The sequence below is a fragment of the Anomalospiza imberbis genome, chromosome 4 (assembly GCF_031753505.1).
Source record: "Anomalospiza imberbis isolate Cuckoo-Finch-1a 21T00152 chromosome 4, ASM3175350v1, whole genome shotgun sequence".
Lineage (NCBI taxonomy): Eukaryota > Metazoa > Chordata > Aves > Passeriformes > Viduidae > Anomalospiza > Anomalospiza imberbis.
In genome coordinates, this window is record NC_089684.1 from 22,489,428 (window position 1) to 22,506,433 (window position 17,006).

Consider the following 17,006-nt stretch of genomic DNA (forward strand, 5'->3'; position numbering starts at 1 on the left):
AATATGATAGCAGCTTTAAAAAGTGAACAGGCTTACTGAAAGAATTATTTCTAGTACTGTTATAGTGTGCTTTTTGCAAGCAGGAATTTAGAGATGAGACCATGTCTTTTGATTCCTTGACAAATTCTAAACTGTTATTGTTCGGTTCAATCTCTTTTGTAATGAATTTCTTTATTTATGTCGTTTTAATTCCTTTTTTGTCAGCTTTAAATCTAAGTTTCATGTCTTCACAGGTTTATTTTCGGACAGTAGAGCTTGTTCAGGAGCCTATTCCTGGCTCACCAGGTCTGAGTTTCTACTTCAGAATCAATGGCCGACCCATTTTTATTAAGGGCTCAAACTGGATTCCAGCAGATTCTTTCCAGGACAGAGTGACCTATGACACGTAAGCCATGTTTGATGTTCTGTAAGGATAAAGGATAATGTTCTCCTCCTCCCTATTCTGTCTGCACCCTTTCTCAAAGGTTGGCTTTAGTGGGTAAAACTTTCAAGGTGGAACACTAATTGTTGTGGGTGGGAGGCTTCAGAATTAGGACTTAATTAACATGAACAGATTTGAGTGATGTTCAAGGCATGAAGGTGCAATTGCTGGTGGGAAGGTGATTGCTTGCAGTTCATAGTTACTGGCCTTTTGGGTATTTTTAGGGATGATCCTCAGGCTCTTTGACCTTGTCTGGACACATCCATTGGTAGTCAGAGGATGTGCGCTTCATCCATATCCTAACCCATGTCATGCAGGGTTATATAGGTGCATAGTAGCCTCTCCCCTTTTCCTGATCTCATCTACGCTACTTGGATTTCAGTGCACAGCCCTGCAAAAATGCAGGTGGGATGGGGGCTGTACTGTACTTGGACTAAGCTTTGCTCTGGGGTAGCGGGGAACCAGGACAACAGGGCGTGCTGCAGTGTGCATTCACGTGCAATTTAGAGGCTACCAGTATGATTTAAGGAAAAATGAAGCCTAAAATTCTTAAAATGAGATTCCCAGTCACAGTATTTCTCCTCACCCTCTCACTCCCCCATTCTTGCTATGCATTATGGACCTCAGGAAGAGGCTATACATTCCTGATTGTGTTTAAAGAGAATTGGAATTCAAATTAATTGACATACAAAGCAAGTAATATCAGAGGAGAAAAGACCAGCATGATTAATAAAACATAGTATTTCTAAATTTGGTCCTGCCAATACTTCTGTAAAAGCACTTGCATATGTGTCACGCCATCTATTTCGTAAGTGTTAACAGGACCAAGCAACTTTTTCTGCACAAAAAAATTGCTTTTTGAGAGCTCTGTCCAGACATGCAGGTTTAGAAAGCAGAGTATTTTGATAGTTTCTGTTAGAGTTATAGTCATAGATTGCCTATTAATGATTTAGATTTGGGTAGGTTTTTTGGTAGGGGCATTAGTTTCTTTGTTTTTTGTATAACCTAAGAAATTCTTAAGTAACACAACTTCACAAAACTTGTATATCTCCTTTTTGTATTTGACAGACTAAGGCTACTCTTGAAGTCTGCAGCAGATGCTAACATGAATGCCCTTCGGGTTTGGGGAGGAGGAATATATGAACAAGATGAATTTTACGATATTTGTGATGAAATGGGAATAATGGTAAAAACAATAAACACAGAATACTTACTTAAAAACTGACTAGAACTTGTAAATGAAAATCCACTTCAAATTAAAAAAAAAGAGAATTAATACATAAGTTCTAACCATCTTTCCAAAGGACATTGTAGAGTATCAACACAAGAGATCAGATTAACCTAATTTTTTGGTTGGCTGGTTGAGGTTCTTTAATTTCTTTGTAATTTGAATGGTTTATGATTACAGAGGCTCTGTTAAATCTGGAAGTGATATTTTGGAGACTTTATAGTAGAAGGTCGCCATTGGGTAGAAGGTAGCTATGCTCTTCTCAGTTGTGGAAATGGATTTTATTTATTTTAAAAGTATTTTCTTCCTTTTAGCAACAGCTGAAAAGGCATGGGTTTTGGTTCAAAGGTGTCGGTTTTTGGTTCAAACTTTTCATTTGACCCAAAGACAGACATGGAAGGCATTATTCAAGGGATCCTTTTGAACAAGCTGTAATTGAATATAAATGTAGCTGTAAGGTGGAACATCTGCTGCAATCACTAATCCTAAATGAGTACCTTTCTTTTATTATATAAGCTTGGAGGCACGTATTAATAAGTTATGATGAAGCAGTGACTAGATGAATGGAGGCCAAGCTGCATCTGGTATTAAAAATCCTGAGAAGTGTGTTTGGTCTTAGTCTACACCAGAAGAAGAAGGGAAACAGAATTCATACCTTGCTGCTTTCAGATGTGTGTGCTTGCAAAAAAAAAAAAGAAATGTTACGTCTATTTTAGTGATCTGAATAAGTGTCCTGATTTTCAAGGCTTCTGAGCACTTACAGTTCTTTAATTTTTGACACTAGGCACCTTAAGTAGGCCACTTAGATCTGTGTCTGTACAGTGCTCAGTGCAAGATTTAGATCTTATTTAACAGCCAAAATAGCAAGTAAATGCAGAAAATCAAACCCTTATTCTGGAGGAGGCAATGGGGAAGGCTTTTTGTTTTGTTTCTTCTGATGGTCTTGCAAAGGCTTAAAAGTGCATTGGAGTCAAACTGTGCTTAAGGAAAACCAGTGATAGCTCACTGAGGGAAATAGTGAGAAAAAGTTTCTTTCAATAAAGAGTTTTGACACCAACAGCCACTAAAGGATTTTGAGTGATTCTGCAGCAATAGCTTTGCTTTTTCTGTACAGTGTTAAGATTGTAACAATTATTAATGGCTCCATTATCCCCCAATGTCCTATTCTTTATCTTCAGTTTCCTTAGAGAATGTGTGCTGAAAAGAGCCATGGAAAAGCATATTCTCACTGCAATGAAAATGAAATTCTGTGAGGAGCTGGTCTCTGTCTCTCTCCATGTAGCATGCTGTTTAGAAGAGTGGAGTCTCATACAGACTCCCTTGGGTTAAGGTGATTGTTCTAGAGGTCTTTTCATTAACATTTGAGATAGACTAGAAGGAGCCTCAAGGTTTACGGCAATTTAAAAAACAAAACAGGTAAACAAGAAATCTTATCCATCTCATTGGGCTTCTGTTCCCATTTTTGTAATTCTCCTGCAAGGTACAAATGGAGTGTGTTGTTCTTGAATTGAAAGGCTTGCTGTTCTCTAGTAGTATCTACTTGATCTTTCTTTGAAGAGAAAGATCACTGTGTTTTTAGAGCATCTAGTTTGTTTCTGCCCCTCTTACTGTGTAAGATTTGCTGGTTTTTAGATAATTATGTATGGAGGTGTTTTCTTAACAAGTACACATTTAATGTCTGTTAAGTGTGCTCAGTGCCGCATCAGGAGAATTAATGTCTCTTCTCATTAAGTAATGAGGATATGGTGTTACACCTGCAAAATAGTAAATATGAAATTGTTCTGTTCAGCTGCAAATTGCTACATGTTCATGTTTCTGATTATTCTATTGAAACTTACAGAACTTCATCTACTGAGCAGTATTCTGCTCCTCAATGTAGGCAGTCAGGAGCTGATTCCTAAGGGTAAATATTTCGTAATCCTGATATCGAGGGTAACACAGTGGACTGTGCACATACTTGAGCCACATGGTGAATGTGATTTGTTTTCTGTCTGAACAAAGGACTGTGCATCCCAATAGCCATACATTTTTCAAGTATGCAAAGTAAATTACTGACAGTTTTTTTTAATCTTTCCTTTCCCTTGTAGATTTGGCAGGATTTTATGTTTGCGTGTGCGCTATATCCAACTGACCAGAATTATTTAGAATCCGTAAGAGCAGAAGTTTCTCATCAGGTATTTTATCCATGTGTCAAAGCTCTATTTCACATTATCTATTTTTCATTGACTGACTGTGTAAGTTAGCTTTCCAAAAATGGTTGTTTTGAAGTTTTTGTTAGTGTAACTTTATGTAGCAGACACAAAATGTAACCTTGCTAAAACTTCCTGAACTCCTCTGACTGCTTGCAGGAGTAGTCAGTCAAGCAGACTGCACAGAATTTATCCTTCAGACATAGCTGAGTAGAGGTGGATGGTACATATGTGCATAAGGCAGATGTATGTCAGCATATTAGAAGTTTTCCCTTCTGAAAGTGCATATTACAAAACTTTGAGCCCGGTGGCAAGCTGAGGGAATAGTGAACCATGTGGCAAAAAATGGGAATTGTAGGCTTAGCATATGTAGTATACATGTGGACTTTTAATTTAACTAGTAATAAAGTGATTATTTTTTAAAAAAGTTAATTGTTAAGATAAGTAATTTTGCTTGACTTCTGAAACTGTAAGTTGTATTTCAGGTGCGACGTTTAAAATCTCATCCTTCAATTATTCTGTGGAGTGGTAACAATGAAAATGAAGCAGCAATTGCAAGCAACTGGTTCTCCATACCTAATCCTGACATAGGAGCCTATATCAAAGACTACGTGACCCTTTATGTGAAGAACATACGTGAAATAGTCCTTACTGTAAGTAATTTCAAGAAACTGTAGGAGGAAATGGCTTGGCAAAATGTTTTAATGTTGGAGCAAGCTGGAATTTCCTTTTTTTTCTTTTAATCCTTTTAAGACATGAGGAAGAGCATTTTGAGAAATTGCCCTTTCCAAGCTCTTCTAAACAACTCTCTAAACTCAAGAGATATTCTCCAAATAAAAAAAAAATTAAAATTACTTGTCTTTAACATTTTATGATGTGTAAAGTAAGACCTGAAAGTGTAGTAGATCTTGCTTCTTTTTTCCTTCCTGCTTTTAGTATGTCCACAAGTACCTTCATTTCCAGTGGACAAAAATCAGCTTGCCCATTAACTAGTTCATCTAGATGATGAGGTTTCCTTTATCCTGATTTTGTTGGAGCACAGTGTGAAAAGCATTTAACAGCCCTCAGGTTTTTTAATAGCAGTTGAAGAAATCTATAAAGATGTTATTTTTTCAGTATGTGACTGTATATCTTTTGTTCTAATCAGGTAAAGCAAAAGTGATGCTAAACATTGAGCTCATGCTGTGTAGTCATTGTGTTGATTTTGTAAATAAAATCTACAGTATTCTATGGTATGTGAAGGCAAAGTAAAATATTTTGATACAAAATTTAAACTGTGAGTACGCAGTCCACAAATATCTGGAATCCTTGATGAAGTCTAGTATGATTTGGCACTACCCATTTTGCACAGGCTTTTTAGGTTTATTTCTCCTCTTAGAAGAGGAGATTCTAGATTTCTGTACTGAGCTCTGTGTAAAGGTGTGCTGTGGTGTTTTTGTGATTAGCTACGTGAGTTGGGTGGCCAGTGTGTGCTACAAAGCAAGGTATTCTGGCTTGGTACTTGTGCAGCATTGCCATCCAAGATGGACCCATTTTTATTTTAAATCCATAGAATATCTATTTGGAGTGCAAAAATGAACCATAGAGGGAGATAACTTCAGGTCCTATGTAATACAAGCCAGCTGAAGAAACCTGTTACTGCTAGTAGTGCTGGACTTGGTAACTTGAAAAGGCTTCTACCTTTGAGCTAAAGACTTCAGGGAATCCAGGATTTCCTGTAGTAAATTGTTTCAGTTAATTATTAATTACTCACACCAAGAAAAAAAAAGAAAGAAGAAGATGGGGAAACAGGATTGTTTCTTAAAATGAAACAAATGTCTGAGTGTGTTGCTGTGTTCGAGCCAATTGCAGTAAGTTGTTACTGGTAACTAATTTGGGCCTCCATCTTACTAGAAGTAGGGTGTTAAATGAATTATACCTGCAAAAGAATTCCTTTAGTACCTTGTAGACTATTGTTAAAAGATTTAGTATTCTAAGTCTACTGAGACTATAAATAAAGACAGCTCTGAACAATTTGAAATGTAACCATTCTTGTAGTCTCATCCATCTTAGCATGCAGAGCCAGCTGAAATGACAATAATCTGTAATGATACCATGCAAGCATTAAAAGCAGAACACCTTGGATTTGTTAGAACTAAATTTAGGTGACTGTTTAATAAGAAAGGAGAAAATCATGGCCTTTTTCCTGCAAAAACGCTGCAAAAGTAATAATTTTCCATAAAGAAGTCATAGTACTCAAATATTAATGTTCCTTGAGTATATATTTCACAAGACACACTTTAAATAGCCTTCATTAAGAATTCAGAGGCATATAAAGATAGAAAATCTCTTGATGTGAGGAGAGAATCCCTCAGAACAGCAGAGCAAGCACAATCATGCCCAGCTATCCTCCAGAACATAAGTAAGAACCTAATTAAGTAAAGATGATGAATGTTAGGACATAAAAAGGGAATGTTTTCTAGGTGGTGACTCAGAAATTTGGAAAAAGTATGGTCTCCCTGCCCCCAAGCCTCTCTTTTCAAAAAAATGGTCTGTGTATTCAGATGGTAAAAGCCACCACTTTTGTAAGGGGTTGTATTTTAGTTTTGTTTTGGGTTTTTTTTAAATCCCAGGAAGATAAGAGTCGTCCTTTTGTTGCATCCAGTCCCACCAATGGCTTGGAGTCAGTTAAAGAAGGCTGGCTCTCCCGGAATCCTTATGACACCCATTATGGTGACACTCACTTTTATGACTACAACAGTGACTGCTGGAACTGGACAGTGTATCCTAAAACTCGTTTTGCTTCAGAGTATGGATTTCAGTCCTGGCCTTCCTTCAGTACAATTGAAAAGGTAAGACTGGGCTTCCACACCTTGCTGTCCCCTTCACTCTCATTTAGTGAGGGCAATGAGTCTCTTCCCAAAAAACTTCTGCATCCAAACTGTAGTAATGTGTTGTTAGGCATGGTATGGCATACATGGGATAGAGGTGTGTGCTGGTGGAGAGGAAGGGAATGGAACCATACTGTTTCCCTCCTCTGTGTTCAATATACTTACCTTGATGTTGAAGAGGGACCTGGTTTGGATGAGAGACTATTATGAAACTGTTATTTCTGGTAGTGATTCTATTTAATGTATAGCTCAGTAATGATTGACTAACATCTGTTTACTTTTGTGGTGTGTAGGGGATATGTATTTGAGAAAGAAGAGAAACATGACAAAAGCTGAATTGTGCTGAATTTTAAAATGCTTTGATTTCTATGCATTTACCAATTTCTTTCATTTAAATAATCTGTTTCTTAATGTATTGCATGTAAGAGGATCTGGTTTTCTGTCCATTAAATTTAGATATTATATTAATTTTCAAAGTGGAGCAGAGATATAGCACGCTGTTTGTCCATTTGTCCAGGGAGAGATGTTAATATTCATGCATGCAACCAAAAGGAGTTCAGAATGTTTCTTTCAATTTGCTGGGCAAAGCATATTATATGAAGCATAATCCGTACATTCATCTATAATAATAACAATAAAAATTATTCAATCCAGCCTCAAACAAATTTAGATAAGATTGTTTCGAGAGAGTAATTACAATGAAAACTTGGCAATAATAACTTAATGAGTTAGGCTGTGCTGTTGTCTTTAGTTGAAAAAAGCTGTTTTATGATCATTTGCTATCAGAGGCAGGTTTTGAAAATGTATATACATATTATTAGAATTTATAGCCCTACTGACTTACATAACTTTTATACCTCAATGTGTTTGACTAGATTGCATTCTTCCATATTAATCTAGGGTGTTTCTGATTTACTGTAAATGCAAGCAAAACTCTGAGGTCCCTTGGCCAACCCAAAACTTAGGACAATTAGGTTAAATGCCACTGAGCCAAAAGTTGCTCTTCTGGGTTCAACAGCAATGTGTGTTTTCATTTATTTGTACAAGGAGTTCAAGAAAAGGATGTTAGTGGTTAAAAACCTTTGCTTGACTACATGAGGCACTATAGAAATATACTACCAGTTTTAAGGTTTTGGATAATATCAGTAGGCTGTAATGGATATCCTTTCCTCAATATCGTGGCTGTCATGAAATGTACTTTCTACCTTTTCATTTAGATACCTTATTTTTGTGCTTTTTAAAAGGTTTCCTCCCCTGAGGACTGGTCCTACACAAGCAATTTTTCTGTCCATCGGCAGCATCATGAAGGTGGCAATATTCAGATGCTTCAAGAGATTGGGCGTCATTTCAAACTTCCCCAGAGCCCAGATCCTGTAAAGCAGTTCAAAGATATTATTTACCTCTCTCAGGTAACAGTGATGTCTTCCATAGAAGTAGCTGTCAGTACTTGTTCCATTAAATTCTGTCAGCTGTTAGAGCTGGACCTGGTCCCTTAGGGAGTGTTCCATCATACAGAAAGTTTCCATTCTGAAGAAGTGGAGAGTCCAGTTTAATTTGGAGCTAGCTTGTCTCTCTTTTACTGTAGAGAGAGTCCAATTTCCATGATAGAAGGGCTGGAATAATCAGGGAATTACCCAGGAACTGGGAGAATGTCTGTCTGAAATTATGTGCTGCCTTTGTCCTTCTCCCGAGCTGGCCTCTCGTGGCTGGGAGAGGATGCAGGAATGTGCTGGACTTCCATGGTACAAGATTATTCCCAGTGCAGCATATTACTCCCTGTTCCATGTTTTGCTCTTCATGTGGCCCCTGTAGGCTCACTGCTTTGATTCTTGCCACATGGAACACATGAGCTTTGGAAGCAAGATTTTTTCCAAAGAATGTATTTCTCTATTAATTAGATTAGTAGTAGCTTTTATTTTATTATGGACTCAAATATTGATATTTAAGAGAATACATGTTGGGGTTTTTTCAAGTCAGAAGCATGTATTTTGCTTTTAATTCATAGTAGTCCTACATCATGCTTGCATCTTTATTTGTGATTTCTGTGCAATTTTTAAAAGATGCTAAGTAACTTTCTAATGCTATTATGCAAATTGAAAGTGCTGTTAGTTTTTGGTGTGTTTCAAGAATTTGAGGAACACTCTTGATGGAAATAACTGCACGCTCACTAAGTTTCTAATGTTTAAGAGCTGCTGTCAGCAAGTTTTATATAAAAGCAAAATTGCTTGAGAATTTTTGGCACTCTTGACAAGAGAGCAAGGATAGACGATGCTGTGAAATTGAAACCGGGGTAAAACTTGCACCATGAGGTCCTGACTCAAAAAAGCTCTGAGAGTTTCTGTAAGGCTAAGTCTTTCAAGGCCTTATTAACAGGTTAAACAATTTAATACCAAAATAAGGATAGCAAAAAGGATAAAGAAAGCAAACTTGCTTTAGTGGTTAACTAGAAGTAATTTCTTTACCTTGGCTTTCTTTACCTGGGCTGTCCTAAAGACTTTTAACTTTATTTTAAGAATTTCTTTATATTTCCCCAGCCTCATAATAAACTATGTGAAGAACATATCAGTCAGTTTAGCACTTATTGAGAACTTGGTCAATGAAAAACTCTGAAAAGTGGTTTTTAGATGATGTGAAGAAGGAGAAAGGGAGTGGGAGTGCAGCTGAAAAAAGGTTGCTTTTCTGATGCACAGTTTTGACTATATAGTGAGAATGCAAGTTCAGAGTGTAGGGGTTTAGACACCAAGGTAATGTATACAGAAGGCAATGCAGCTTAACATAATTTTGCAGCTCTGGAGTGGGTTATTTAAATTAATGTAAAAAATACTTATTTTAAATTTCATTTTATTTTCCTTGTCTTCAATTTGCCTTTCAAAGACCATCTTCACTGTATGGAAGTAGCCCCATATGAGATTCCTGAAGAGTACTGCTTGCAAAGCTGTTAGGAGCTGCTAGGAATAGATCTCCTTCCAGCAGAGTTCCAGTGCACTGCAGGTGGATACTCCTCAGGGCTCAAGTTTAAAGTTACATGCTGTTGCTGTGAAGTCTGTTTTGTGTATCAATATATTCACACATGTTTTGAAAAAAAGTAAAATCCAATATGCCAAAAATAATTTTTATCTCTTTGTTGACCAAGGTGATGCAGGCTCAGTGTATAAAGACAGAAACTGAATTCTATCGTTTTAGTCAAAGTGAAATAATTAATGGAGAAGGACACACAATGGGAGCTCTGTACTGGCAACTCAATGACATTTGGCAGGCTCCTTCATGGGCTTCCTTGGGTAAGTTTGTGACAGTCTGGTAAAAAGCACCAGCTACCAGTTGTGTTTTCCTCATCTGGAAGTATCAGAAAAAGAAATACAGCTCTGCTCTGTGTCTTGGGTACCTTTACAAACTTTGAACATATTTCTGTCCATCCATGTGATTCATTGTGTCCGTAGCTGTCTCAGAGCTGGAATGAATTTTCTTCTCCATTGTGAATTTGATTTTCATAGAACTTCATAGGATATCTCTCACCTGGCATAGCTTCTGAGAAGCTTTTTATAGGAGAAGACTGCCTGAGATTTGATGTCTAACTTGGTGTCAGATGAGGTGAATCACTCCTCATGACTAAATTATTCTACTAATATGCTATTTACACATATTTTTTCTTCGTAGAATACAAAAATAATCAGACATATAAAGAGATAAGTCAGGCAGTAAGAAGTAGGGGAAGAATGTGTGGCATGATGGAAGTGGCTGTGTTTTATGTTCCAAACATTTTGTCTAGAAATCATTTTGAAATGGAAAAGCTGTCCTATGGCAGCTGTATAGGACTTGGGTAGATTCTATTTCAATTTCAGTTATTTCTCACATGTTTTGGTTTTGAAAATCTTTATTTAAGCATTTCACTTGTGAAAAAATATGAACAAACTAGAAAAAGCTAAGAGAAAAGGTAAGACTGTCTATAGACAGTCTTGGTGTGCCCTTGGAATAAAATGCCATTTGGCCTGGGTTTGGGAAAAAAATTAACCCACACCATTCCTCCCCCGCTTTCTCTGGGAGATGTTTGTCCCTGTCCCTTTTTGTTCTTTTTCTTTTTTTCTTTTTTTTTTCTTTTTTTTTTCTTTTTTTTTTTTTTACCAAGCAAAATAACTGCAACAATAAAGCATAATCCAGTAGAAGAAAGAGGCTAATTTATTTAAATGTTAAGGCAGTGGTCCAGCTTTAATGCTCGTCTTTCTGGACTTTCTAGACTTGTATTAGGAAATGGAATATCACAATGTTCTCTTTTATGACTGTAGCAATGAGTGATGCTGGTAGGTTTTTAAGTGCCTCAAGAGAAAAAGATGCTTGGAAAAGTGTCCCTTTGTAAAGGTGTACTGATAGATGTAATGGTTGTGGAGACCATAAATTTGTTTTTGTGTACAGAGATGACATCACTGTAGAATATTTATCAAATACTTGAATTATTCATATGTTGTTGAAGTTTAGAAGAAAGAAGCTCTGCAGAGATACAGCTGTCCCTTTGTTTTGTTGTATTCCCTCAGTGAGATGAGGAAAGGTTTAATATTCATTTAATTAGGCAGTGTGGTAGAGGGATTTTGAAATGCTAATGGCTGAAATTATGCAAGACTTCGGATAAATTAGTTTTATTTGCACTTCAAAAACACATTTCTGCATCTTGTTAGGTGGCACAGTAGTATCACCAATGAGTGCTTTTATTTAAATCTGTTACTTTGCAGAAAGTCATGGAGGGGTTTACATAATTTCCGGTACAAAGCAGAAATGTTTGCACATGGTGGGGAAGGAAGAAGGTAGCAAATGTTTCTCCTTTCAACTTTTACCTTTAAGATGTTTGCTTGGGTTGAATGAAAACACAGCACAGCACTTGCGTCATAGTACTTCTGGCTTCAGCTCAGAAGTAAACAGCTTTTATCGCAACTGGGTTCTGACTGTTAGCACCTAGCTGTGAAGCTGGCTGTGCCATGTTGGATGCTTTAGCATCTCTGCAGTATGTTTTGGTGGAGTGCTGTGACACTCCCAGACAAGTGTCACCTTGAGGTACCCAACTCAGTAGTCTTGAGATTCCCTTGAGCCGGTAACTGGCTTTTATTGCAGGTTCAATATTTGAGCCCCTGGTGAGCCCCAGTACAGGCTGTTATGGAGAATAATTGATCTGAATTCATGGGGCTGAGGTGAGGAAAGAACTAGCAGCATGTTTCTCGGGTTGCATTTAATGGTGTGAAGTGATTAATTTAAAATCATTTCAGGGAGATCTGTTTATTTGCACTCCTGCCATCAGTGTCTCATTACAAACCTAATTCTAGTTTCTTGTTCTGAAATTTAATACCCCAGAGAGTGCAAATCCCTTGTTTTTGTCAAGAAAAATTGACAAACTTGGATTTCTGTAAGGATTTTTTTAAATGTGGGAGGAGAAGAAAACCACCCCAGGGCTATTTTAAATAACTTTTGACTGTTGCCTTTGGGCATGCATGTCTATAACAGGAAAGTTTAAACCCAGAGGTTTCTCATGATAACTTCCTGACCTCCAGATTTTTTACATCCATTTTTGGGTGTGTGTTCGTGGTGTATTTGATATGCAACTTTCCTGTTTTTAAAGGAAGGAATGTAGTTCTGGTCCTATGGAAATCAAGACAACAGAAGAACTGAAAAATATGGGCTTTTTAATTAGCTGCAGTTTTCCTTGCTGTCTGAAGTTACTTTGACAAATGTATTCTTAAGATCCTGTTGCTGGAAAAGTTGTCTTTGGAAAACACTTCCTGTGTGAAACTGCTACAGCAGTTGAGTTTTGGCTCTTTAAAATGGCTCTAGTTTTTTTTGGGAAGGGAAATACCAGTCTTAAAAGCTGATCTGAGTTAAGCAGACTAATGATGTTTCAAACATTCCAAAACAATGGGTGTCATAGTAGTAGAGTGGGTTTTGAAATGATGCAAACTTTTAAGTGTGTGTGGTTTGTTTGATTTTGTTTGTTGGCTGGGGTTTTTGTTTGCTTGGGTTTTCCTGTGGAAGTTTAATGCCATGTTCACTCTGAGTGTGATGTCTTCGCTGTAAAGGTTTTTTGAGGATCTCTGCTGCCTAGGTAGCAAACCTCCTCTCTTTCCATCTGCAGTGTGGCTGTGTAATCCAGTTGGAAATCAAGACACAGCAGAGACTGAGAGAAGGACCCATTCAAAAAGAAACATGGTTTTATATTACACTAAGTAGCAGAAAATGCTCTACATCAATTGCATTATTCATTTCCTTATATAAGATACCTGAAGCCTAGACTTTCATTATGTGAATTAAGCTCAGGAAAAAAATTCAAGTCAACAGGCACTGAAACTTGAGACCATGCTGGGTAACTTGTCTGAGCTTGTGGTGGGCTCTGCCTGGATTCTGCAATTAGCAACATCTATTGCATTGTCAATTTAATTAATTGACAATTGAAATTCCAGGAAGTCCTGTAGCAGTCCTGAGGGCTTTAGAGATTTCAACCCCTTCCAGACTCTCCCTGCCCAGTTCTCATACAAGGCCCATAGCTTTTGTTTGTTGGATCAGATACTGCCCCTATGTTTGCTCTGTTTCAGATAATCCATCCCCAGTCCGAATCTCCCATCTTCTCCAGTTTAATGACTGAAGAGTAATTTGTTAGCACCCCCTATTTTTGGTAGATTTGTTCTTTAAACCACTAATGTTTTCTGTCAGGAAGTGTCCTTGGAATGCCAGGGCATGCCTTTGTTCATATCACCAGGGGATCAGACCCAGCCAGCACAGGTTTTTGAAAGTCAAGTCCTGCTTGACCAACCTGATCTCTTTCTATGACAAGGGGATGCAGTTAGTGGGTGAGGAAGGGCTGTGGTTGTTGTCTGCCTGGACTTTAGTGAAACCTTAATGCCATTTCCCACAACAATCTCCTGGAGAAACTGGCTGCTCATTATGTGGATGGGTGCACTGTTCACCATGAAAACGAACTGGAGGGCCAGGCTGAATGTGGTGGTGAATGGATTCACATCCAGCTGACTGCAGGTTGCTACTGGGATTTCTCAGGGCTCAGTACTGGGACCAGCTCTGCTTAATGACTTTCTCAAGGATCTGAACAAGGGGTCCAAATGCACCCTCAGCCAGTTTGCAATCAACACTGAGTTGGGTGGGAGTGGCAGGAAGGCTCTGGACAGGCTGGATTGATGGGCTGAGGCCAGTTAAATGAGGTTCAACAAGGCCAAGTGCTGAGTCCTGCACTTGGGTCATAACAACTCCAGGCAGCACTCCAGGGGCAGAGTGGCTGGGAAGCTGCCCAGTGGAAAAGGACCTGGGGGTTTTGGTTACAGTAGCTGAACATGAGCCAGTGTGTGCTCAGGTGGCCAGGAAGGCCAAGAGCATCCTGGCTTGTGTTGGTGGCCAGAAAGAGTAGGGAAGGGATTTGTCTCCCTGTACTCGGCACTGTTGTGGCTGCACCTCAAATTCTGTGTTCAGTTCTGAGCCGCTCACTGCAAGGACATTGAGGTGCTGGAGCATGTCCAGAGAAGGGCAGTGGAGCAGGGGAAGGGTCTGGAGCACAAGGCTTGTGGAAAGCAGCTGAGGGAGCTGGGGGTGTTCAACCTGGAGGACAGGAGGCTGGGACACACAAACACACACACTCCCACACACCCCATATCGATCTCTTCAACTGCCTGAATGGAGGTCATAGCAAGGTAGGGGTCGGCCCCTTTTCTCCATTAACAAGTGACAGGATAAGAGGAAATGGCATCAAGTTATGCCAGTGTAGGTTTAAATTGGATCTTAGGAAAAAATTCTTCACTGAAGGTGTTGTCAAACATTGGAGCAGGCTACCCAGGGAAGTGGTGGAATCACCATCCCTAGAGGTAGTTACAAGATGTACAGATATGGCATGAGAATTTAGGGACATGGTTTAATGGTGCACTTGGCAGGTGAACAGCTGAATTTGATCCTAGAGATCTTTTCCATAATAAATGGTTCTACAGTTCTGCACTGAGAAGCACCAATATACTGAGTATGTTCATCAGTTTATCGACTGTCTGTTTTGAAGAAATGCAGCTGCCTCTCCTGAAGTTTTCCTCCAGCCTTATCTCTTTGGTTTGCTTCAGTGCAATTAACTTGAATGCCAGTGGTGTTTTTGCTGGCAACAGACTGATCTCATTGTACGGTTCAATCTTGTGTGGGTTTTCCAGGCAGATATGAGCTTCTCTTGTTGTTTTCCAAGTTAGCTGGTTGTTAACTTGCTGAAAACAAGGTGATGTGTAAGGTGCTAATGCACTTATTCTTCACAATGTCTATGTGGAGTGCAGACAAAGCAGGTTCAAGTCCCCCTGGGAAAGCCACAACAACCCTTTAAAGATGACTCTGGATAAGTCTTTAATTATGAGATGTTTGAAAGTTCTAAGAACTTTATACAAGAACCAAAACTAAGAGTAATTACTAAGAGAGTAACAACAAAAACATCTCGCTGAAAATATTCTTCATACATAATAAAGCATACATCAGTTTTAAACTTGTTGTATAAAGAGCCAGAGACAAGAATAAAACTAGTATCTAACTTTTCTTTCCTTGTAAGATGGTGCAGCTGACTTTCTTCTTCTTTTTAGTGCCATTTCAGTGACTGGATAATGGTTGAGCAAGGACAAACTAAAAATGCAGATAGCAGGTGGTAAATGGAATGTTAATAGAGGAAGATATGGATGCTGCTTCTCTTTCAAAATGATTACGTGGCAGTGTTGCAAAGCAAGAAAGCAAAATTGTTTTTTTTGGAGAGGATGCAGAGCTTGATGGCTTTTCCAATTTAATGGCAGACTTTCAAAGTATTTGCAGTAATGAGGTACAGCTTTCCATTAAAGAAGGAGTGTGAACTGTCATGTTAGCATTCTGTCATGAATACTAACTCCCATGGAGGAGGTGTTGTCTCTAGATCTTGGCAAATTTGTTTTGCCAAGCTCACAGTTGTCTTTGGTTTGGGAACTTATTTTTGTCTTTATTGTTACTGATGTCCTCTAAGGAAGAACTGAACGGAGGACTGAAAAAGGGGGAAGAGAGCACTTTGTATAAGTACCTTGTCTCTTTTTATAGTAGTGACAGTCTGTGGCAATGCCAGTGTGTTTGTCTGGATTCTCAACAGCACAGATGCTCCAGCTGCTTGGTTTATGTGTGGTATGCTGTGTCAGCCTTGTCACTTGTGTTCAAGGCTTCCTTTTACTGAATGACAGTGTAGCAGTGACAGGACAGAGACATGGAAAAATGTGAACTTTAAGGAAAGCTCAAAGCTTGAAAGGGGATCAGATCTTTTCCAGGGCAGAGCCTTGCCTGGTAGGAAGCAAAAGTACCTTCAATCTTTCTTTGCACTTGATAAGGTGAAAAAAGGTGGAGGGGGATGTTGCATTGAAATAGCAGGACCAGAAAGCACATACAGGGAGTGTGTGACAAGGCAATCTTGGATTCAGTTTCTTTTCAGAAGTCTTTCTTCTTTTTAACCATTTTTAGAGTATGGTGGTAAGTGGAAACTGCTCCATTATTTTGCCCAGAACTTCTTTGCACCACTGCTGCCTGTGGCCTATGAAGATAAAGGGATGTTGCACATTTATGGTGTCTCAGATCTTCATGAGGAGCACAAGCTGACTTTGAGGGTAAGTGACACCTACCTCACCACTCTTGTGTGCCTCCTACAAATATGTAAGAAGCTGAAATGAGCACATCTTTGTACAGAGAAGCTTCAGTAAGGCACTGAAGCTTCTGAATCACTGTGAGATGCAACTCTAGTGTTTAATCTTAGGGGCAACACTATCCTTTATTAAAGTAGTGTGTAGTTCTTCACAGAAAAAGGAATTGCTTTGTTTATAGCCTGTCGGTATAAGGCTGAAATGAACTATTCTGTTGAAATCTTAAAGGGATTGATGGTTAAATAGAACAAAGTATGAAAAATGGTACCTCACTACTTAACAAAACTCTTCCCTGGGTGTTAGAACTAGACAACCTGATTAAGCAGGGGGGAAGAAAGGATTGTACCATTGCTTACCAGGACTCAAACTATATGGCTTTGGGAAAAAGGACTGGATTATCTTCTGAAATATGAACAGCATATCTTTAATTGGAAGGTCACCTATGCACATCACCATTTTGCAATTGATGCCTTGAATGTTTTCTGATAATGCTATAGAAACAGATAGGATTTTTAAGTCAGTATTTGGACTGCTGTGTTTTCTTGTAGACAGCAGTCTTCCTCTTGAGCTTGTTACATTTTGTTGCTATTAATCATATGGCAACCAGACCCCAGATGAATTGAAGGACCATTTTCCACTATGAGATATATC

At 38.6% G+C, this 17,006-nt stretch overlaps 1 protein-coding gene across 4 annotated transcripts in view; it reads left to right on the plus strand.

Annotated features, from left to right (window-relative positions):
• MANBA (mannosidase beta) overlaps positions 1-17,006 on the plus strand; it is a 46,344-nt gene that overhangs the window by 25,423 nt on the left and 3,915 nt on the right. For 2 of the 4 annotated variants that reach the window (XM_068187484.1, XM_068187482.1), the window contains exons 8-15: positions 234-385; positions 1,490-1,607; positions 3,737-3,823; positions 4,324-4,491; positions 6,451-6,669; positions 7,953-8,117; positions 9,842-9,986; positions 16,180-16,322. In XM_068187484.1, coding sequence (XP_068043585.1) covers positions 234-385; positions 1,490-1,607; positions 3,737-3,823; positions 4,324-4,491; positions 6,451-6,669; positions 7,953-8,117; positions 9,842-9,986; positions 16,180-16,322 — 1,197 coding nt within the window. The remainder of the gene's footprint in view (positions 1-233; positions 386-1,489; positions 1,608-3,736; positions 3,824-4,323; positions 4,492-6,450; positions 6,670-7,952; positions 8,118-9,841; positions 9,987-16,179; positions 16,323-17,006) is intronic. The other 2 variants (XM_068187483.1, XM_068187485.1) reach the window with 2 other exon arrangements.